Below are 23146 nucleotides of genomic sequence, written 5' to 3'. Positions count from 1 at the left end.
AAAAGTCACTTTATTGTAACAAACGCTTTAGACAAAATGTGCAAAAATACAGACAACAAACAAGTTGCTCAAACAGGGCTCATATATGGTAACCGCTACTAACACCCTATATATAACAGAATGGGTAATATAAAGTGAAGCAAAGAGTCTCAAAGAGAGCCATTAATTTCATAGTATACAGGCCCTCACTAAGAGAAAACAAAGCTATCACACTCCAAATAGAAAAATTCAAAATGAATGGATAAATATCCATCCAAATTAGTAACAACACAGTCCAAGGAGTCAAAAAACATACCCATAAGTATCTGCAGGTGAACACGGCACTAAAAAGAGCAGCCCCGACGCGCGTTTCGCGTGGGCTTCCTCGGGCTACCCCCACTGCTGCGGGAGGAACAAATTGAAGCCGTTGTCGGATGGATGGCAGCTAACGCATCGACTTCAATGACTTCCACATCCTCTCAGGGCCAGAGCACTGAAGAGCAACCATCTGTCTCTTCACCACCTGCCAAAGTGCCCAGGCAGTCAGAGAGCCCTGGACAGGAGCCATCACAGTCTCTACTTCTGTTCTCTGAATCTGTTGGCTTGGAAAGAGGGGGCCAGCCAAGCAGCATTCAAGAGTGTGAAGAAGAGGGAGTATGCAGTGATGCGCAACTTCTTTGTCCCTCTGAATCTGAAGAGGTGGGTGGGCCAGTGCCTATGGTCAGCACACCTCAGTATGCATCAGATGATGACGAGTCTCAGGTGCCACTTTCTGGTGCGTACGGTGCTGGCGAGACAACCCAGGAGAAGCAGGTGTTTGAAGAGGGGAGTGTAGATCATGAGGTCCTTGACCCATCATGGCATGACGACCAGGAAGGTGGTGGGAGCAGCTCTGAGGAAGAGATTCCCCGAACGGCCAAAACAGGAGGGAGAGGGAGGGGGCAGACTTGGTTGCCTGTAGCCTCCACTTCGGCACCCGTTAGGAGCATTCCTCTTCCAAAAGCCTAAACGGGCGCTCCCAAGACTTGCAGTGCGTGGTCCTTTTTTGACACAGTTGCAGATGACATTTGCTTTGTCAAATGCAAGCTGTGTCATCAGAAAGTCAAAAGAGGGAAAAATGTCAGCAACCTCAATACCACAAATATGTGGAAACATGTGCGGACCAAGCACGAGCTGGAGTTACACAGACACACTGAAGACGTAGGCCAACGTACAGCACCACCTACCACCTCTTCAGCTTGTGTTGGGGCCTCTTCCTCCAGCTCACACACAGCTGGTTCGGCTTCCTCACAGGATCACAAAGGAAGAACCTCTGGCACTGTTGTCCGGAGACCCAGTGACATTCCACCCACAGCACCACGTTCCCAGTCATCCTCACACTCCCAGGCCACTCTACAGCCATCCATAGCACAAGCATTGGAGAAAAGGCGGCCATACTTGGTAAACCATCCCCGAGCACAGGCTCTGAATGCTGGCATTGCCAAATTACTAGCCCTTGAAATGCTCTCTTTCAGGCTGGTGGAGACTGACACCTTCCGGAACTTCATGGCATTGGCAGTCCCACAATACACCGTGCCCAGTCGCTTTTATTTCAGCAGGCAAGCCGTCTCTGCCCTGCAAAAGCATGTGGAGGGAAAAATAAAACATGCGCTACTAAACGCCGTCAGTAGCAAGGTCCACCTGACCACCGATGCGTGGACCAGTAACCATGGACAGGGACGATACCTTTCCCTCACTGCCCATTGGGTCAATGTTGTGGAACCGGGTACACATCTGGAGTGTGGCACTGTACGTGTTCTGCCAACTCCACGGATTGCAGGAATACAGTCTGTACATATTGACTCCTCCTCCTACTCAAGTTCCTCAGAAACAGCGCTGCAGGAGCCTGTTACGACCGATATGAGCACAGCCGTGGCCAAACGTCAACAGGCCGTACTGAAATTAATTTTTTTGGGGAATTCCAAACCACACAGCTCAGGAGCTCTGGAATGCCATCAAGCAGGAGAGCGACGTGTGGTTTTTGCCAGCGAATCTCCAGCCAGGCTTGGTAGTGTGTGACAATGGCCGAAATCTGGTGGCAGCTCTGGGCCTAGGTAACCTCACTCACATCCCATGTCTGGCACATGTGCTTAACTTAGTCGTGCAGAGCTTTCTGAGGGACTATCCGGATCTTCTGCTGCACAAGGTCCGCATAGAGTGCGCTCACTTGCGGCGTTCCAGCACGGCAAGATCGCGCCTTGCTGCTCTGCAGCGCCGATTATCCCTTCCGGAACATCGCATCATATGTGACCTACCCACCAGGTGGAATTCAACGTTACATATGTTGGAGCGGTTGTGTGAGCAGCAGGCAGCAGTAATGGAGTACCAGCTGCATCAGACGCAAACAAGTCGCACTGTGTGCTGGTCACACTTCAGCACCACTGAGTGGGCCTCTGTGAAGGACATCTGCCTCGTTTTGCATGCCTTCGATGATTCCATGTGGATGGCGAGTGCAGATGATGCACTAGTCAGCATGACTGTCCCCCTTATCTGCCTGCTTCAAAAAACACTGCAAGCACTAAGGGAGGAGGTTTTGGAAGAGGTGGAGGATGAGGAGTCACTAATGCCATCTGCTTCTGGACAGTCTGTGCTACGTGGTTCCTCACAAAGGCCTAGGCAGGGGACACTTTGTGAGGAGGATGAGGAGGACTCAATGGAAGAGGAAGACATCTCTCCAGAGGAGGGAGGTACACAATGCTCTAGTCAGTATGTACAGCGAGGGTGGGGTGATGCAGAGCAGGCAGAGATGACTCCTCAAGCAGGGGACAGCGTTTATTTGGCAGTTGGGAGTCTGCAGCACATGGTTGATTTCATGCTGCAGTGCCTGAGAAACGACCGCCGCATCGCCCACATTCTCAACACGGCTGATTATTGGGTGTACACCCTCTTAGATTCTCGCTACCGGGACAACTTACAAAGCCTCATACCACTGTTGACCCGGGAGCATAAAATGCGGGAGTACCAAGACACACTGGTGCAGTCCATCATGTTCTCCATTCCACCCGACAGCAGTGCTGCTAGTGCTTTACAAAGCAGCTCTGTGCGTCGAGGCAGTGGAGGAAGCTCTGCACAAAGAGTGAGCAGAGGCAGCGCCTCAGCACAAGGCAAGACCAGTATGGCCCAAATGTGGCAAAGATTTGTTTATCCGCCACAAATGTCTACACCATCACAGACGGCTCCAGTCAGTTGGAGGCAACGTTTCCGTCAGATGGTGACAGACTACATGTCTTGCCCTGTCAGTGTACTCCCAGACGGCTCTTCACCCTTCAAGTTTTGGGTCTCTAAGCTGGATACATGGCCAGAGCTTAGCCAGTATGCATTGGAGGTGCTGGCTTGCCCTGCTGCCAGTGTATTATCGGAACGTGTCTTTAGTGCCGCAGGTGGTGTACTAACAGACCGTCGTACGCGACTATCCTCCGATAACGTTGACCGGCTTACTTTTCTAAAAATGAACAAGGCTTGGATCTCGCCAGAATTTGCCAGTCCTCTTCCAGAATAAATAATTGGATGGCAACATTATCCAGGTGTCCTGTTGTGTTCATGTTTCTACCACCTGAACTGTAATCCCTGGGCTTCAACACAGCCAGTTGTCGCTCAGAAGTGACATCTGCACAGAGAAAAACACTAGCTCCTGTGTTAGTGAGGTTCAGTAACGCCATCTGCTCCCCTGCTGTGTGGACGGCAAAGTCTCCTGCTCCCTCCACAATCAAACTACTACTGATTTTTAACACTAGGACTACTGGACTCGTGACCCCGCCTAGAACTACTGAAAGGAGTCATTTTGACTCCTTGCTTGTTTTCGTTTATTTTTAGAGTTTCATTTGTGGTTATTTATTAATAATTATATTTTTTGTAATGTATTATTATTGTGAGATCCAACAGTAATGCTTTTGATTGTTTTTTTTCTGCTTTTCTTATTTTTCTACAGAAAATAACAATAATTATAATAGACGTTTTTCAAACATTTTTTTTTATTCAAGTGCACACATATAAACAACAACTGAAGAACAAAAAGCAGAGAAAATGTAGGTGGAGGAGCATAAAAATGAAAATATGGCGCAGAATTCACCTTCTAAACATTTGGTGCTTCGCATTTTAGGCATTGCCTTTGATTTATGGCAGTACATTGCCCACACAAAGACTTACCACAAGTCTTACAATTGCCGACAGATCTATTTTTCTTGCACTTTTCTTTGATCTGGCAAAATTTTGTCTGAACCATCACTTCTGAGCATGTAGAAACTTGGGACGTGGAACCCTTTTCCCTATCTGTGACATAAGGACCACTCAACTCTCTCACAAGCGTTTGCAAAAATGCCTTGCGTGACATTTTTTGGTGGGTAATCTCCTTGAATATTATCCATGCATTTATACCCGCAAAGTCTAAGGCATTTTCAAATGCATGAACAGGCCATCTCCTTGTGCATGTTCGTGTGGTATATTTTCGTGCCATCTGATCCACTACATCTACTCCATATTTTGTTTCATTGTAAAACTTTACCGTTTCTGGAGTTTTTTTTAGCGGAATCAGACGCAACAACAACATCTGGATGGACGGAACTCAAAATGACAACATTTTTGTTGGACTTTCCTTGATATACTGTAAGTGTAAAATTGTCTTCATTTCTAAACACTTTAGTGTTGTACAATTCCTCTTTCATGGATTTTATTTCTTTAGGCACTTCTCGCCTTATCTTGTTCAGTGTTCCCACGATGGTTGTTCCTTTGCTTTTTAGCTGTTTAGCTAATTTTACTGAAGTAAAATAATTATCGGTTGTAACATTGCGACCTTTTTACAAAAACGGGTCCAATAACTTCATTACCACATGGTCAGCTAAACGGTCCTCAGCACGGCGTGTGTCATCTTTTGCCTAGATAAGGGAAGCCATTTGCCAGATATTTGCTCTCCTTATCAACAGCTAGCCAATATTTGTGGCCATATTTATCTGGTTTGGAAGGCATGTACTGCGTGAATGGACACCTAGTTTTGCTTGGGAAAAGTTGCTCATCCACCGTTATGTATGGGCCAGGTTTGTAACACGCAATACAATTTTCAATAAACCTGTCCCACACAGTAGAAAATAGAGCAAACTTGTCCGTTTACAGTCTCTCCGATCGAGTAGATTTCTCATCAAATCTGATAAGATAAGAGCCAAGAGTAAACAAGCTATTTTGTTCAGTATTACACAGTAATACAAGCAGGTAAAACACAAGGAAAATGTGAAAAGTTGACATGTAAATTGAACTACATCTATATGAACATCAGGGTAAATAAGACAGAGTGAAAAAATTATGCACAAAACTTTATAGCAACATTTAGTGACAAAAGGACCTCAAAATATAGTAGGGAGTCAAAATGACTCCCTTCAGTAGTTCTTGGTAAATTTTGAAAAAAACGCGCACATTTTTCACCAAAATTATTTATTCTCACAAAATCTTTTTTCACATCATATTTGAGGAAAAGTCACCGAGTTTCAAGCCGGAATTCTGAAAAATGTAGTCACAGAAGAGAAATAAAAAACGAAAGGAGTCAAAATGACTCCATCAGTAGTTCTAGTGTTAACCGTGCTCCACTTAGGCCTCTGGCTCCACTGTCTCTAGTATTTCCCCTGGCCTCCAACTCCACCAGTTGCGGCTCTGAAGTGGCGTCTGCACAATCCACACTTGTTCCGGTGTTACTGGGGCTCAGTCACATCAGTTGATCCCCTGATGTGTGTCCGGCAATGTCTCCTGCTCTGTCCACATTCCCATTACTAGTAGTGGGAATGTGGACAGAGCAGGAGACATTGCCGGACACACATTAGGGGATCAACTGACATGACTGAGCCCCAGTAACACAGGAACAAGTGTGGATTGTGCAGATGCCACTTCTGAGCAGAAACTGGCGGGGTTGGAGGCCGGGGAAAATACTAGAGACAGTGGAGCAAGAGGCCTAAGTGGAGCACGGTTACAATCAGTAGTAGTCTACAACCTATATAAAACTTGCTGCAAGTAGGCCTCTGCCTGCTGCATGATTGATCCTGGGCTTCAACACAGCCAGTTGTCTCTCGGAAGTGCCGTCCGCACAGAGAAAAACACTAGCTCCTGTGTTTGTGGGGTTCAGTAACATCAGCTGCTGCCCTGCTGTGTGGACGGCAATATCTCCTGCTGCCTCCACATTCAAGCTAGATCATATTTTCAACTTGCTCCAAGTAGGCCTCAGCCTGCTGCATGATTGATCCTGGGCTTCAACACAGCCAGTTGTCACTCGGAAGTGCTGTCCGCACAAAGAAAAACACTAGCTCCTGTGTTAGTGGGGTTCAGTAACGCCAGCTGCTCCCATGCTGTGTGGACGGCAAAGTCTCCTGCTCCCTCCACATTGACACAACATCCGATTTTCTACTTTTTCCAAGTAGGCCTCAGCCTGCTGCATGATTGATCCTGGGCTTCAACACAGCCAGTTATCGCTCAGAAGTGCTGTCCGCACAGAGAAAAACACTAGCTCCTTTGTTAGCGAGGTTCAGTAACGCCAGCTGCTCCCCTGCTGTGTGGACGGCAAAGTCTCCTGCTCCCTCCACATTGACACAACATCCAATTTTCTACTTGTTTCAAGCAGGCCTCAACCTGCTGCATGATTGATCCTGGGCTTCAACACAGCCAGTTGTCGCTCGGAAGTGCTGTCCGCACAGAGAAAAACTCTAGCTCCTGTGTTAGTGGGGTTCAGTAACGCCAGCTGCTCCCCTGCTGTGTGGACGGCAATATCTCCTGCTGCCTCCACATTCAATCTAGATCATATTTTAAACTTGCTCCAAGTATTCCTCAGCCTGCTGCATGATTGATCCTGGGCTTCAACACAGCCAGTTGTCGCTCGGAAGTGCTGTCCGCACAGAGTAAAACACTAGCTCCTGTGTTAGCGGGGTTCAGTAACGCCAGCTGCTCCCCTGCTGTGTGGACGGCAAAGTCTCCTGCTCCCTCCACAATCAAACTACTACTGATTTTTAACCGTGCTCCACTTAGGCCTCTGGCTCCACTGTCTCTAGTATTTCCCCTGGCCTCCAATCCCACCAGTTGCTGCTCTGAAGTGGCGTCTGCACAATCCACACTTGTTCCTGTGTTACTGGGGCTCAGTCACGTCAGTTGATCCCCTGATGTGTGTCCGGCAATGTCTCCTGCTCTGTCCACATTCCCATTACTAGTATATTTTTTTTGGCATCGCTCAACACTACTCATGACCTAAATGCAGTAGTTTGAAATGAATTGAAATAGAAAGTCACAGTAAAGATAGTGACAAGTGCATGACATACAAGTGTATTGGGGACTATAGAAACTCTGAAACCTTAATATTGGTAGGCAGATCCTTTAAGAAACTTTGTGAAAACTAGAAACATCAAGAAAATTCCAGTCCACTTTTAACTTAACCTCTTAATGACAGCCAATACGTCTTTTTACTGACCTGAGATATAAGAAAATATCATCCCCATACAGGTGACAATCCAGCAGCTGTCAACTGTACACTATAGCTGACAACTTGCTGTATCACAAACGATCAGTGTTGTCACTGTCCATATCTGTTTAACCCCTTAGTTGCTGCTGTCAAAAGTGACTAAATCAAATAAATGGTTAATAGATTGTGGGGGCTTTAATCTAATTGATACACCGAGATCATGATTGTGTGGTCCTGATGTTTGCCATAGCAGTTCATTACCAAATAGCGGTCTTAAAGTCTCCCGGCTATAGCGGTCAGTTCAGAAGTTAGCGACATTTAGGTAGTAAACAAACACTTTTTGATTGTTGCTATACCACTTTGCATTAATGCCTGAAAATCACCTGAAGGGTTAATGAACTATCTGACAGCAGTTTTCAATATCTCAGGGGGTGCTGTTTTTAAAATGGTATCACGTTTGGGGTTTTCCAATATATAGGACCCTCAAAGTCACTTCAAACCTGGATAGGTCCCTCAAAAAAATAAATTTTGTAAATTTCCTTGAAAGAATTAAAAATTACTGCTACATTTTTAACCCTCCTAAAAGGCTAACAAAATAAACTAGCATTTTAAAAATGGTGCTGATGTAAGGCAGACCTGTGATACATGTTATTTATTAATGTTTTTGTGTGGTATGACTCTCTGGATTAAAGGGATAATCATTGAAAGTTTGAAAATTGTAATTTTTTTTACATTTTTGTCAAGTTTGTGATATTTTTTATAAATAAACATAAATCATATCAACCTAAATTTACCATTATCATAAAGTATAATGTGCAAGGAAAAAACACCCAAAATCATTGGGATTTGTTGAAGCATTCCAGAGTTATCACAACATAATGTGACATTGGTCACAATTTAAAAAAATTGGCCCTGTCACTAAGGGGTTAAAAATAACAAATTTTGACAAGTATTAACATTCTTTTGTAATGTTTCACTGTTATTTAGACATTATTTTATGAAACTCAATACATTTAAAGTATTGGATAAGATTAACTATAGTTTTACAAGTCAAATTCTGATCTGCTATATATGACACATCATCTCTGGGTAAAATGCAGGAAGAGGTTTTGCTATTTATTTCATGTGATACAAAAAACCTTCCTTGACAAAAGCGCATTTGATGCAGGTGTCAGGTAATTATGGGATTGAATGAATACTGTAATGCTATGTGCTATCACTGATATTTCATACCATACATTACTAGAAATGCTTGTCTTCTATATACACACACGGTCTATTCTACTTCTTGTGCCGGTATCTGAGCAAGATTGCAAAAGCCAACTGCTTCTTTTTCAAGTCTCTTAAAATTCATCAACCCTAGTTTACATTAACTTTGGATGCTTAAATTAATAGTGAAAATGCTTCTGACCTTTATCATAAAATCTGCAGTACTACAGCACTTCAAAGGGCTTTTATGTTCTATGTTCTATTATGATTTTGCTGCTATCATCTTTCATTGGTGTTTTTGAGGTTAATTGAAAAAGAATCCAAAGAATCCATGATTGGCAATCACAATCAAGAGTATTACAGATAGATGGAGTCGCATATAAAGAAATTGCAGAACAAAATAAAATCTAGCGCCATACCATGCTCTATGAAATAAATCTGGCTCTGGAGTAAATACATTTCAAATTGAATGCTAATTTTAATTTTATGTGCAGAATCAGTAACATTAATCTAAGAGAGTGTTTAATAATAATATTCTATTAGGCTTTAGAGTAATAATGGTGAAAGAACGTACCACTAATCAATTAATTTACAAGATATTGAAGACCCGTTCAACTGTTCATAAAACCATTCCACATATTTTAAATGAATGTTTATTTGTCCTGATTATTATATATAGTAGGTTTATGTATAAACTATGATATAAAATATGATATAAAGTATCTTAACACCCATATATACATGATGTGCACAATTTTAAGGCAAGTGAGTATTTTTCCAATATCATCCTTTTTATGCAGATTTCTCAACTCCAAGTTGTATAAACTTAAACGCTTATTGGATGAAGCAATTCATGTGATGCGTATTTGTCTAATGAGGCAGGGTGTGGCCAAAGGATATCAATACACTTTAGCAACGTGTACAAAATCATTAGGTAGCTCGTTTTCCTTGGCAAAATGGGCCAAAAAAGATATTTCACAGATAATGAAAAATCAGGATATTGGGGTGTGATGATCAAAGAACCTACAACAGTGTCAATGATAAATGTCAACAGGCTTGCAAAAAATGTGTTGAGAAAAAAGACACACATTATCTGCCAAAGGCTTGAGAAGAATCAAACGTGAAGCAACCAGGAATCCATTATCCTCCAATGGTGTCATAATCAAGAACTGAAATCTCTTTGGAGTGCCCAGAAGTACAAGGTGTTTAGTGCCCAGAGACATGGCCAAGTTAAAGAAGGCTGAAACTCAACCACTAATGAACAAAGTACATATGTTTGAACAACAAAACTCGGCCAAGAAATAGATTTTTCTTAGGTTTTATGGAGTTATGAGATGAGAGTGACTTTTGATGGACCAGATGGATGGGCACAGACATCTAATTCCACTCAGATGCAAGCAAGATGGAGGTGTGCACTGCTATGGGCAAGTATTATTAAACATGAGATAGTTGGACCTTTTCAGTTTGAAAATGGACTCAAAATCAAGTTTCACTCCTACGGCTAGGTTTTAGAAAACACTTTTTTCAATCATGTTTTTTTACAGGACATTACTCCAATGTATGTATTGTAGTACTCTACTATTTGACAAGCCAGTAAAGGCCTTAAAGATGAAAGAATAATAACAAGGCACCCATCCTCACCTGACCCAAACCCTATTGAGAACTTGTAGACCCTTCTTAAGCTGGAGATTTATGGTAATGGAAAGCAATACACCTCTCTGAGCAGAGTCTGGGGTGCTGTGTATGGTGCCGCCCATAAAGTTAACAGGCCACAGAAAAAGAAACTGACAGACTCCATGGATGGAAGGTTTATAACTAGGAATTAGTGGACTTGTGGAAGCTCTGGTTCTGGTACCTGGCCAGAACTTTATTCCAAAGTTCAGTTAGGGTACCAGAACTGTACCCAAACTTGAACCCGAACTCCATCAAAACAATTAACATGTAGAGATGTGGACTGTCTTACCCTGTTCCTGCCGACAAGAGATGCGCCATGTGAATACTGTCATGCAGTTATATATGTAAAAGTAGTGTGTGTCCAATGTAATGTATTATGGTGATGTACAGTATGTAAAGTGTTAATGCATAATGAAAGTATAGCATAGGATAAGCTTAGGATTGCATAAGATATAGAATACGGATAATAGGTTTAGCATGTAAGATAGAAAATGGTTAAGGCTACTTTCACACATCAGTTTTTTGCCGTCAGGCAGGATCCGGCTATTTTTAGAAAAAACGGATCCGGCATAAATTTTGGAGAACTGTAGAAACGGATCCGTTTTTTTGCTGGATCCGTCTAGCAGGTTATATCTGTTCCTGGGGGCTGGCCAATTGGATCTGAGCATGCGCAGACTTAAAAAAACCGGATCCGGTGGCTGGATCCGTCTTTTTCTGGATCCGGCGCATTCCGGCGCCCATAGACTTTCATTGTAGCAAAAAGCTGGAAGCGCCGGATCCGGCGCTTCCGGCTTTTTCGCCGGAGACAAAAAACGTTACAGTAGCCGTTTTTTCCAGATGCCGGAATGAGACAAGTTGCCGGATCCGGCAAAAAACAGATGAAACGCAATGCCATCCGGCACGATCCGGCGCTAATGCAAGTCAATGGGGAAAAACTGCCTGAAGGCAAAAAACTGATGTGTGAAAGAGGCCTAAGGATAGAACTAGCTCAGTGAGTGGGTACTAGTGTCAATAAAAGGGAGCACTTCCTGGTTAGTTAGAGTTCAGTGTCAGTTAGTGAAGTGCATAATGATGGTCAAGTTTAGGTGCAGTGGGGCAGCATGGGCCAACCTTTTGAGGCAGTGGGAGGCCAAATAGAGTTCCCTGATGGACATTCTAACATCTTCCGGAGCCTAGGGCTTGGGCAGGTACCAAGGAGTGGGCCTGGTCTTCTGACATCATGAGGGAGGAGGCCTTTCCTGGGTGCACTGTCAAAGTGAACAACAAATCCCTGAAGCGGATGGAGCCAGCAGGCTTGGGGTAGTCCAGGAATAACAGGTGGCAGGACTGAAGAGGAGTGTACTAAGGAGAAAGAAGTGCAAATTGCTGTGCCCTATCCTACCTGTACCCACCTGATGAACTTGAACTGTCTATTAAATGTTTGACTGTTAATTTCGGGTTTGCTCATCTCTACTTATGACTGTTATATGACTGTTATACTGTTATGACTGTTAACAATATAAATTGTCTAATAATTGTGCACATACTGTACATGTCTTATTTCTTTATTTGAGGACCATATATTTTTGACCCAAAAATTGAACTAGATTCTCTTTTTAAAAGCCGATAGTAAAATTATTAACAGAACTAAATCACATCAGTAGTGGAGCAAACTGGGCAACATTAACAGCACGTCGCCCATAAAATTAGTCTGGCAGTGTAATCTGGATTACTCCCTATAAAGTCATAAAGTCAGTCTGGCTTTGAAGGCTGATCTAGTCTCTGTAATATCAATCCATCAGCATAACATGTATTACCACCAAGAAAACCAGTCTGTGTAGTGTAATTCATTTCATATTAATTAATGAGTAGCCATCTTTATTTTTCATAAATCAAAAGCACGGATAAAAATAAGAAACTTTTAAATATCTTATCAGAGAAATTTGTTTCTTTCTCCTCCTGGACTTATCAGTCTTTTAGTAATCTTTATTCAGCGAAGACTCATTCCTTTTCCAATAATTTTTATTGGTTTTACAAATTTTTAAAGGGTAAGGATATATAATCGGGAAAGGAAAGTGAAAGGGTGGGAAGAAAAGGGAGAAATATAACTGGGAAAAGAAGGGAAAGGGGAAAGGTGAGCTAAAAATAAAAAAAAAACCCTATAAAGATAGGGGAGAGGAAGACTCATTCCTAAGATAGAAAGTGACAGTAGCTGCTCAAAAGATTCTATGAAGAAGAGAGGTTGGAGGTAGAGTTGAGCGACTTTGGTCGGATCGGGTTTCATGAAACAAAATTTGTTTCAGATGAAACTGGTCCGACTAGGGCAAAAAAAAGTCAGAGTTTCGTCCGAAACCTGACCCCAATGCAAGTCAATGGGGAATAAAAGTCGGCATTGAGTGGATGAATGTCATCCGCTCAATGTCGACTTTTATTTCCCATTGACTTGCTTTGGGTTCGGGTTTCGGTAAAAACTCCCAACTTTTTTTGCCCTAGTCGGACCAGTTTCATCTTAAACAAATTTTGTTTCATGAAACTCGATCCTACCAAAGTCGCTCAACTCTAGTTGGAGGTTCTACTGAACTGACCATTACATTTTACACTATTTTTTAAAGTGTAAGAATATGTGAAAACATTCAGTATTTGCAGAAAAAGATTGTAAAATACGCACATCTTTGCCATGTTTTATATGATTTTTTACATGCGTTTTTTACGCATTCGTCGCCCATTGATTAGAATGAGTGAAAAAACGCGCAAAATCTCTGAAGTTGAATTGTCATGCTGCAGAGTTTAACCCCTTCACCCCCAAGGGTGGTTTGCACGTTCATGACCGGGCCAATTTTTGCAATTCAGACCACTGTACCTTTATGAGGTCATAACTCTGGAACGCTTCCATGGATCCCGGTGATTCTGACATTGTTTTCTCATGACATATTTTACTTCATGTTAGTGGTAAAATTTCATTCAAATAACTTGCGTTTATTTGTGAGAAAAATGGAAATTTGGCGAAAATTTTCCAACTTTGAATTTTTATGCCCTTAAATCACAGAGATATGGCACCCAAAAAACTTGATAACTAACATTTCCCACATGTTTACTTTACATCAGCACAATTTTGGAACCAAAATTTTTTTTTGTTAGGAAGTTATAAGGGTTAAAAGTTGACCAGCGATTTCTCATTTTTACAACACCATTTTATTTTTAGGGACCACATCACATTTGAAGCCACTTTGAGGGGTCTATATGATAGAAAATACCCAAAAGTGACACCATTCTAAAAACTGCACCCCTTAAGGTGCTCAAAACCACATTCAAGAAGTTTATTAACCCTTTAGGTGCGTCACAGGAATTTTTTTTAATATTAAAAAAAAATGAACATCTAACTTTTTTTCACAAAAAAATAATTCAGGTTCAATTTTTTTTATTTTACCAAGGGTAACAGGAGAAATTGGACTGAAAAGTTATTGTGCAATTTGTCCTGAGTACGCTGATACCTGATATGTGGGGGGGAACAACTGTTTCGGCGCATGGCAGAGCTCAGAATGGAAGGAGCGCCGTTTGACTTTTTCAATGCAAAATTGTCTGGAATTCTGATCGGACGCCATGTCACGTTTGGAGAGTCCCTGATGTACCTAAACAGTGGAAACCCCCTACAAGTGACCCCATTTTGGAAACTAGACCCCCTAAGGAACTTATCTAGATATGTGGTGAGAACTTTGAACCCACAAGGGCTTTACAGAAGTTTATAACGTACAGCGGTACAATTAAAAAATCATATTTTTTCCACAAAAATGATCTTTTCACCCAAATATTTATTTTCCCAAGGGTAGCAGGACCATAAAAGTTATTGTGCAATTTGTCCTGAGTACGCTGATACCCCACATGTGGGGGTAAACCACTATTTGGGCGTATGGCAGAGCTCGGAAGGGAAGCAGCGCCATTTGACGTTTTTGGCTGGAATTGAGATCGGACATCATGTCGCGATTGGAAAACCCCTGATGTACCTAAACAGTGGAAACCCCCCACAAATGACCCCATTTTGAAAACTAGACCCCCTAAGGAACTTATCTAGATGTGAGGTGAGCACTTTGAACCCCCAAGAGCTTCACAGAAGTTTGTAATGCCCGGGAATGAAAATAAAAAAATCGTATTTTTTCCACAAACATGATCAATTAGTCCCCAATTTTTTTATTTTCCCAAGGGTAACAGGAGAAATTGAACCCCAAAAGTTGTTGTCCAATTTGTCCTGAGTACGCTGACGCCCCATATGTGGGCGAAAACTACTGTATGGACACACGTCAGGGCTCGGAAGGGAAGTAGTGACGTTTTTGGAATGCAGACTTTGATGGAATGGTCTGCGGGTGTCATGTTGCCTTTGGAGAGCCCCTGATGTACCTAAACAGTGGAAACCCCCCACAAATGACCCCATTTTGAAAACTAGACCCCCTAAGGAACTTATCTAGATGTGTGGTGAGCAATTTGAACCCCCAAGGGCTTCACAGAAGTTTATAATGCCCGGGCATGAAAATAAAAAAATCGTTTTTTTTCCACAAACATGATCAATTAGTCCCCAATTTTTTCATTTTCCCAAGGGTAACAGGAGAAATTGGACCCCAAAAGTTGTTGTCCAATTTGTCCTGAGTACGCTGACACCCCATATGTGGGAGAAAACTACTGTATGGACACACGTCAGAGCTCGGAAGGGAAGCAGTGACGTTTTGGAATGCAGACTTTGATGGAATGGTCTGCGGGTGTCATGTGCATTTGGAGAGCCCCTGATGTACCTAATCTATTGAAACTCCCCACAAGTGACCCCATTTTGGACACTAGACCCCCCACGGAACTTATCTAGATGTGTGGTGAGCACTTTGAACCCCTAAGTGCTTCACAGAAGTTTATAACGCTCGGACGTGAAAATAAAAAAAATCATTTTTTTCCACAAAAATGATATTTTTGCCCCCAATTTTTTATTTTCCTAAGGGTAACAGGAGAAATTGGACCCCAAAAATTGTTTTGCAATTTGTCCTGAGTAGGCTGATACCCTACATGTGGGGGTAAAACACTGTTTGGGCGCATGTCAGAGCTTGGAAGGGAAGGAGCACCATTTGACTTTTTCAACTCAGAATTGGCTGGAATTGAAATCAGACGCCATGTTGCATTTGGAGAGCCCCTGATGTGCCCAAACAGTGGAAACCCCCAATTATAACTCCAACCCGAACCCCAACACACCCCTAACCCTAATCTCAGCCCTATCCCTAACCCTGGACCTAACCCTAGCCCTAACCCTAGCCCTAACCCTAACCCTAACCCTACCCTAACCTAACCCTAACCCTAACCCTAGCCCTAACCCTAACCGTGATGGAAAAATGGAAATAAATACATTTTTTTTATTTTATTATTTTTCCCTAACTAAGGGGGTGATAACGGGGGGTTTGATTTACTATGTATGGCGGTTTTTATGTTTGGCGGCTGTCGCACGCTAAAAGACGCTTTTTATTGTAAAAATAGTTTTTGCATCACCACATATTGAGAGCTATAATTTTTCCGTATTTTGACCCACTGAGTCATGTGAGGTCTTATTTTTTGCGGGACAAGTTGACGTTTTTATTGGTACCATTTTCGGGCACGTGACATTTTTTGATCGCTTTTTATTCCGATTTTTGGGACGCAGAATGAACAAAAACCAGCGTTTCATGAATTTCTTTTGGGGGGGGTGTTTACACCGTTCCGCGTGCAGTAAAATTGATAAAGCGGTTTTATTCTTCGGGTCAGTACGGTTACAGCGATACCTCATTTAGGTCGTTTTTTATGTTTTGTCGGTTTTATGCAATGAAAACTATTTTATATAAAAAATAATTATTTTTGCATCGCTTTATTCTGCGAGCTATAACTTCTTTAATTTTTCGCTGATGATGCTGTGTTGTGGCTCGTTTTTTGCAGTACAAGATGACGTTTTCAGCGGTACCATGGATATTTATATGCGTCTTTTCGATCGCGCGTTATTGCACTTTTTGTTTGGCGGTATGATGATAAATCATTATTTTTTGCTTCGTTTTTTATTTTTATTTTTTAAGGGGTTCACTAAAGGGGTTAACTTATGGGACAGTTTTATAGGGCGGGTCGTTACGGACGCGGTGATACCTAATATGTGTACTTTTATTGTTTTTTTTTTTTTTTCAAAAAATGGATTTATTTGGGGGAATATTTTTCTTTTTTTTGTAATTTATTTGGTGATTTTTTTTAAATTATTTTAACACTTTTTTTAATTTTTTTTTTACTTTATTAAATAGTCCCAGGTGGGACATCACTATCCTATGACAGATCACTGTGACAGATCAGCGATCTGTCGCAGGCAGTGCACAAGGCTTCCTCATGCCTGCGCTTTGCAGGCACTGAGGAAGCCAGCTTCCTGCAGGCCCCCGAAGGCCCCCGTCGCCATCTTGGATTCGGGGGCCTGCAGGAAAGGAGCCCCCGGCAGCGGCGCTGCACATTGCGCTGCCGTGGGGGGCTCAGGGAAGCAAGGAGGGATCCTCCTCCCTGCCGATGCTTCCCTTTAACCCCCATACACCGCGATCATGTTTGATCGCGGTGTGCAAGGGGTTAACGTGTCGGGGTGGTCCGTGACCACCCCTGATACATTGTGCCGGGTGTCAGCTGTGATAATCAGCTGACACCCGGCCGCGATCAGCGGCGCTCACCATGTGGGCGCCGCTGATCACTGTAGACGTACTATCCCGTCCATGGGCATAGGGGCCCGGGTCCCATGGATGGGATAGTACGTCTGATGTCAGGAAGGGGTTAAACTGCTTTAAATCTGCAAGAAAAAATAAGCAACATGTGTATGCGATTTCAGCAATCTCTTTCAGTTTGCTGGTACAGTAAAATACTGCATCTTTTTCTGCAACAAAATTGTGCGGAAAAAAACACAGCAAAAGCGTAATGTGTGCACATACCCTAAGGAGAAGTTGCAGCAGATTACTTTTGTCTATCTCTCGCTGGCACATTTGATGAATTTTTGGGCAGGCGTAACCAGGTCCAGTCTCACCCCAGCTCCTCAGTTCCACCCATTTTGGTGGACCTGATTCACTCCTCATCATGAAAAAAAGCAACTTTTCAAAGCTTTTTACATCAGTTTTCTGACTTAAATTCTGTGATGAATCGGCCCCATAGCCTATAGTAGACATTTTCCTATAACAGGAGTGTATCAATATAATGTGGATGTTATGAACCTTTAATAGCTGTTAGGAGCAAACTATACAACCAGACTACAGTAAAACAACTGGTCATAATTATTGTATAAAGAATAATGATAAAGTTGTTGTCCTCAGCATCACTTCTTGCCAGTGATACATTGGTGCAGGATGGAGAACTCCAAAGCACTGGACTTCATTTGTATAGTAGTCTTTTATGAAGTTATTCTAGCCTACTGTACCATGTGGAAATATTTTCAGCATAAAACAAATTTCAGTGCCTTGGTTTTCTTCTTTAAGATAACACATGTCTTATTAACCACTTTATCCCCAAGGGTGGTTTGCATGTTAGTGACCAGGCCAATTTTTACAATTCTGATCAGTGTCCCTTTATGAGGTAATAACTCTGGAATGTTTCCATGGGTCCCAGTGATTATGACATTGTTTTCTCGTGACATATTGTACTTCATGATAGTGGTAGAATTTCTTTGGTAAGTATTGTATTTATTTGTGAAAAAATGGAAATTTGGCAAAAATTTTTAAATTTTCACAAATTTCCAATTTAGAATTGTCATGCCCTTAAATCACAGAGATATCGCACATAAAATACTTAATATTTAACATTTCCCACATGTTTACTTTAAATCAGCACAACTTTGGAACCAACATTTTTTTTTGTTAGGAAGTAATAAAGGTTAAAATTTAAACAGCAATTTCTCATTTTTACACCATATCACCATATTTTTTTTAGGGACCACATCACATTTGAAGTCACTTTGATGGGTCTATATGATAGAAAATACCCAAAAGTGACACCATTATAAAAACTGCACCCCTCAAGGTGATCAAAACCACATTCAAGAAGTTTATTAACCGTTCGGGTGCTTCACAGAAATTTTTGGAATGTTCAAAAAAAATGAACATTTAACTTTTTTCACAAAAATATTATTCAGATCCATTTTTTTATTTTTACCAAGGGTAACAGGAGAAATTGGACCCCAAAAGTTGTTTTGCAATTTGTCCTTAGTACGCTGATACCCCATATGTGGGGGGAAACTACTGTTTGGGCACATGGAAGAGCTTGGAAGGGAAGGAGCGCCGTTTTACTTTTTCAACACAAAAATGTGTTGTGTCTAAACAGTGGAAACCCTGCACAATTGACATCATTTTGTAAACTAGACCCCCTAAGCAACTTATCTAGATGTGTGGTGAGCACTTTGAATCCCAAAGTGCTTCACAGAAGAACCGTAAAAATAAAAAACATATTTTATTCACAAAAATTATCTTTTTGCCCCCAATTTTTTATTTTCACAAGGGTAACAGAAGAAATTGGACCCTAAAAGGGGTTTTCTAGTTTGTCCTGAGTAGGCCGATACCCCATATGTGGGAGTAAATCACTGTTTGGACGCACAGCAGAGCTTGGAAGGGAAGGAGCACCATTTGACTTTTTCACTGCAGAATTGGCTGGAATTGAGATCGGACGCCTTGCCGCATTTGGAGAGCCCCTGCCTAAACAGTGTAAACCCCCCAATTCTAACTCCAACTCTAACCCCAACACACCCCTAACTCTGATCCCAACCCTAAACATAACCCTAATCACAAACCTAACCCTAACACACCCCTAACCCTAATCCCAACCCTAACCGTAATCCAAACCCTAACCCCAACGCTAGCCCCAACCTTAACCCTAACTTTTGCCCCAACCCTAACCCTATCTTTAGCCCAACTCATTTTAGCCCAACCCTAACCCTAATGGGAAAATGGAAATAAACACTTTCTTTTATTTTATTATTTTTCCTTAACTAAGGCTGGTTTCACATTTTCGTTTTTTTGCGCTGGAAAAAAACGCATACGATTTTCATGCGCTGCGTTTTTTTGGGGTGTGCGTTTGTATTTTCCAGACGCAGCATGTTGCATTTTTTGGCCCTGCAAAAAAGCGCATGCGCACGTATGCGCACGTTTTGCGCTAAAAATGGCCATTATAGCCTATGGATGCGCATACGTGCGCACTGGCATGCTCATGTATGTGTTTTTTTAGCGCTGCGTTTTTTTGGTAGTGTCCACTTGTTGTACTAGTTATAATCTTCTAAAGTCAAAAAAAAAAGTCTATATAAAGGAGGTGCCTGCCAAAACTCTGCCACTACTACACTGACAGATTGGAGAGCAGACAGTCAACAAGGAAACCATCTTCTATCAGCGAAGAATGTGAGTATATTACATTATATGCCTGTCCTTTTAAATTATGTATGTACTAATGATTTTTATTATTTTTACATGCAGTATGTCTTCAGAATCCGAGTATTCCCCATCGCGGCAGGAATTGGCGCAAGCAGACCGTGAGGTGATTATTTTCGTGCATCTGGTAAGTATATCTGCTGCTTCTCCAAATCTCTTACGTTTTTTTCAACTTTTTTAAGACATCGTCATCATCATCTTCTTCTGCGGACGGGACTAGTGAGGGCGAAGAGCAGGAGCAGCGAAGCCAAGTCCCGGTGGTGATACGGAATGTATGTATCAAATGATTTGTAATGTTCTTTATTTTTTATCTTCTATTTTTACTCTTTTTTATGTTTCTTTTTTTGTAACTTTTTATTCAATTTAAATTTGATTATTATAATGAATGTGTTTTGTCTAGGTTCCACAACGGGATGAAGACGTCTACCTGGATAATGAGCAGCTCATCAGCCTGGTCCAGGAGCGTTCGCCGTTGTGGGACAGCCGTGACCGGCTGCACATGGACATTGTGGTGACCCGGCGGCTATGGAATGAGGTGGCCGCAGCGTTGATGGATGGCTGGGACAGCGCCACAGCATCCTCCAAAAAGGCGTTTAGTGAGTATTTCCCTGCTCTGTATTGTGCCGCAGTGGCTGTTGTCCTTGACGGCACTGTTGGGTTTCGTGCTAGGCATATTCTAGCAGGAAACCCAACAGTGTCATCGGGGTCTACAGTGACTGCTTTGAGTATTGTATTGCTACATTGTGCCGCAGTGACTGTTGTCCTTGACGGCACTGTTGGGTTTCGTGCTAGGTGTATTCTAGCAGGAAACCCAACAGTGTCATCGGGGTCTACAGTGACTGCTTTGAGTATTGTATTGCTACATTGTGCCGCAGTGACTGTTGTCCTTGACGGCACTGTTGGGTTTCGTGCTAGGTGTATTCTAGCAGGAAACCCAACAGTGTCATCGGGGTCTACAGTGACTGCTTTTAGTATTGTATTGCTACATTGTGCCGCAGTGACTGTTGTCCTTGACGGCACTGTTGGGTTTCGTGCTAGGTGTATTCTAGCAGGAAACCCAACAGTGTCATCGGGGTCTACAGTGACTGCTTTTAGTATTGTATTGCTACATTGTGCCGCAGTGACTGTTGTCCTTGACGGCACTGTTGGGTTTCGTGCTAGGTGTATTCTAGCAGGAAACCCAACAGTGTCATCGGGGTCTACAGTGACTGCTTTGAGTATTGTATTGCTACATTGTGCCGCAGTGACTGTTGTCCTTGACGGCACTGTTGGGTTTCGTGCTAGGTGTATTCTAGCAGGAAACCCAACAGTGTCATCGGGGTCTACAGTGACTGCTTTTAGTATTGTATTGCTACATTGTGCCGCAGTGACTGTTGTCCTTGACGGCACTGTTGGGTTTCGTGCTAGGTGTATTCTAGCAGGAAACCCAACAGTGTCATCGGGGTCTACAGTGACTGCTTTGAGTATTGTATTGCTACATTGTGCCGCAGTGACTGTTGTCCTTGACGGCACTGTTGGGTTTCGTGCTAGGTGTATTCTAGCAGGAAACCCAACAGTGTCATCGGGGTCTACAGTGACTGCTTTTAGTATTGTATTGCTATATTGTGCCACAGTGACTGTTGTCCTTGACGGCACTGTTGGGTTTCGTGCTAGGTGTATTCTAGCAGGAAACCCAACAGTGTCATCGGGGTCTACAGTGACTGCTTTTAGTATTGTATTGCTACATTGTGCCGCAGTGACTGTTGTCCTTGACGGCACTGTTGGGTTTCGTGCTAGGTGTATTCTAGCAGGAAACCCAACAGTGTCATCGGGGTCTACAGTGACTGCTTTGAGTATTGTATTGCTACATTGTGCCGCAGTGACTGTTGTCCTTGACGGCACTGTTAGGTTTCGTGCTAGGTGTATTCTAGCAGGAAACCCAACAGTGTCATCCGGGTCTACAGTGACTGCTTTTAGTATTGTATTGCTATATTGTGCCGCAGTGACTGTTGTCCTTGACGGCACTGTTTTTTTTTTAACAACAGTGGACAAAGTCCGAACACGTTGGCGTTCGATCAAGGACCGCTTCAACAGTGATGTTCGTGCTGAGGGCCAGGTTCGCAGTGGATCTGCGTCAAGGACCAGAACTCGATACCGTCACTATCACGCGTTGCAGTTCCTAAGACCGGTCCTTGCCACGAGATCGTAAGTATTATAAATTTTGGGTTTTTATTTTTATTAATCTGTGTTTTTCTAATCCACAGCTGATGCTTCTTGTAAAGGCATGGTAGTAATGATTTTCCTTTCTTCCACAGCACCTGGAGCAGCACCCTGCAACCTGGCCCTGGAGCGGTCCTTCCTCGGACGTCCTCTGACCCGTCCCAGCCATCCGACAGCCAGGAAGCACCTTGCAGGTCAACCACACACACAGCTGGTGACCAGGAAGCTGGGCCATCAGGTGTTCCCCTGTCCCAGGTCTCTGCCACTGGTTATGCGGGCACTACCCGCCAGCGGCAGAGGGCCTTGGACAGGAATGTCTTGCCCGAGTTTATGCATTTGAGCGAGGCCTTTAATTCCAGCCTCAAGTCACTGTCCGACAGAGTTGAAAGCGGTTTTGCACTCATGGAACGTGGTTTTAACCACTTTGAACACCGCTTCAATTCTGTAGAACAGCGCCTTGATCGTCTGGAGGCCGACCTCAACAGACCAGCACACCATTTTTTTAGTAAGATTGAAAAGGGCATGGCGGAACACCTTAGTCCTGAGCAACAGCTGAATGTGCTGCAGGCCTGCAACAATGCTTTCTTGCAGGCTATGCAGCATAATCGGTACGGTCAGCAGTCAGTGGTGTCATTTCCACCTGTGCCACCATTGACTCGCTTCACCTCACTACCGACTACCAGGCACACAAGCCTACGGCGACATGCCATTACAACTAATGTACCTGAACAGATTTCCTCTCCTCCAAGTGTTCCTAGTTTAATTCCCTTAACTGGACTACCTTCCCCCACAAGTTTTGTTGCCCCTTCCCCTCAAACACCGTCTTCAACTGCAAGTGTTGCATATTCCCTGCACACCCCCAAATTGAAACCATCTGCCCCCAAACGCCGGAAAAAATAATTTTTTGGTTTTTTTTTGTGATTAAAAATAAATTTACATTTGTGGTTCACCATTACAAAGTTTCATTAATGTTGTTTGCGCCGCTCACACACACTGATGGGTAAATACATGTTAAAAACCAACCCAAGGCCTAGTATAGTCATATGTGAAATAACACGGACTAGTATAGTCATACCAAGGCCTAGTGTAATAACTCGAGTTTTACCAACTTGGATCTGGTTTCATGAAAAACAAACTGTTGAAACTTGTCTTAAAAATAAGTTTCTTTCTAGTTTCACCAGTTTGTTTTTTGTGAAACAAGATGCTAGTTGTTAAAAATCGA

General features: G+C 42.7%; 1 protein-coding gene across 1 annotated transcript in view; it reads left to right on the top strand.

Moving 5' to 3' along the window:
• Nucleotides 1-20056: 20056 nt before the first annotated feature.
• The window catches only part of LOC141047474 (uncharacterized), a 34018-nt gene continuing 30928 nt past the window's right edge, over nt 20057-23146 (top strand). Inside the window, exons 1-2 of the mRNA XM_073542585.1 lie at nt 20057-21909; nt 22020-22532. Of these exons, the coding sequence (XP_073398686.1) occupies nt 20225-21909; nt 22020-22532 (2198 nt within the window). The 5' untranslated portion in view covers nt 20057-20224. The remainder of the gene's footprint in view (nt 21910-22019; nt 22533-23146) is intronic.

Source organism: Dendrobates tinctorius, unplaced genomic scaffold (assembly GCF_039654945.1).
Source record: "Dendrobates tinctorius isolate UK_male_01 unplaced genomic scaffold, ASM3965494v1 ptg000127l, whole genome shotgun sequence".
NCBI lineage: Eukaryota > Metazoa > Chordata > Amphibia > Anura > Dendrobatidae > Dendrobates > Dendrobates tinctorius.
Note: the sequence above shows the minus strand (reverse complement) of the source record. Positions and strands in the feature narration are given on the sequence as shown.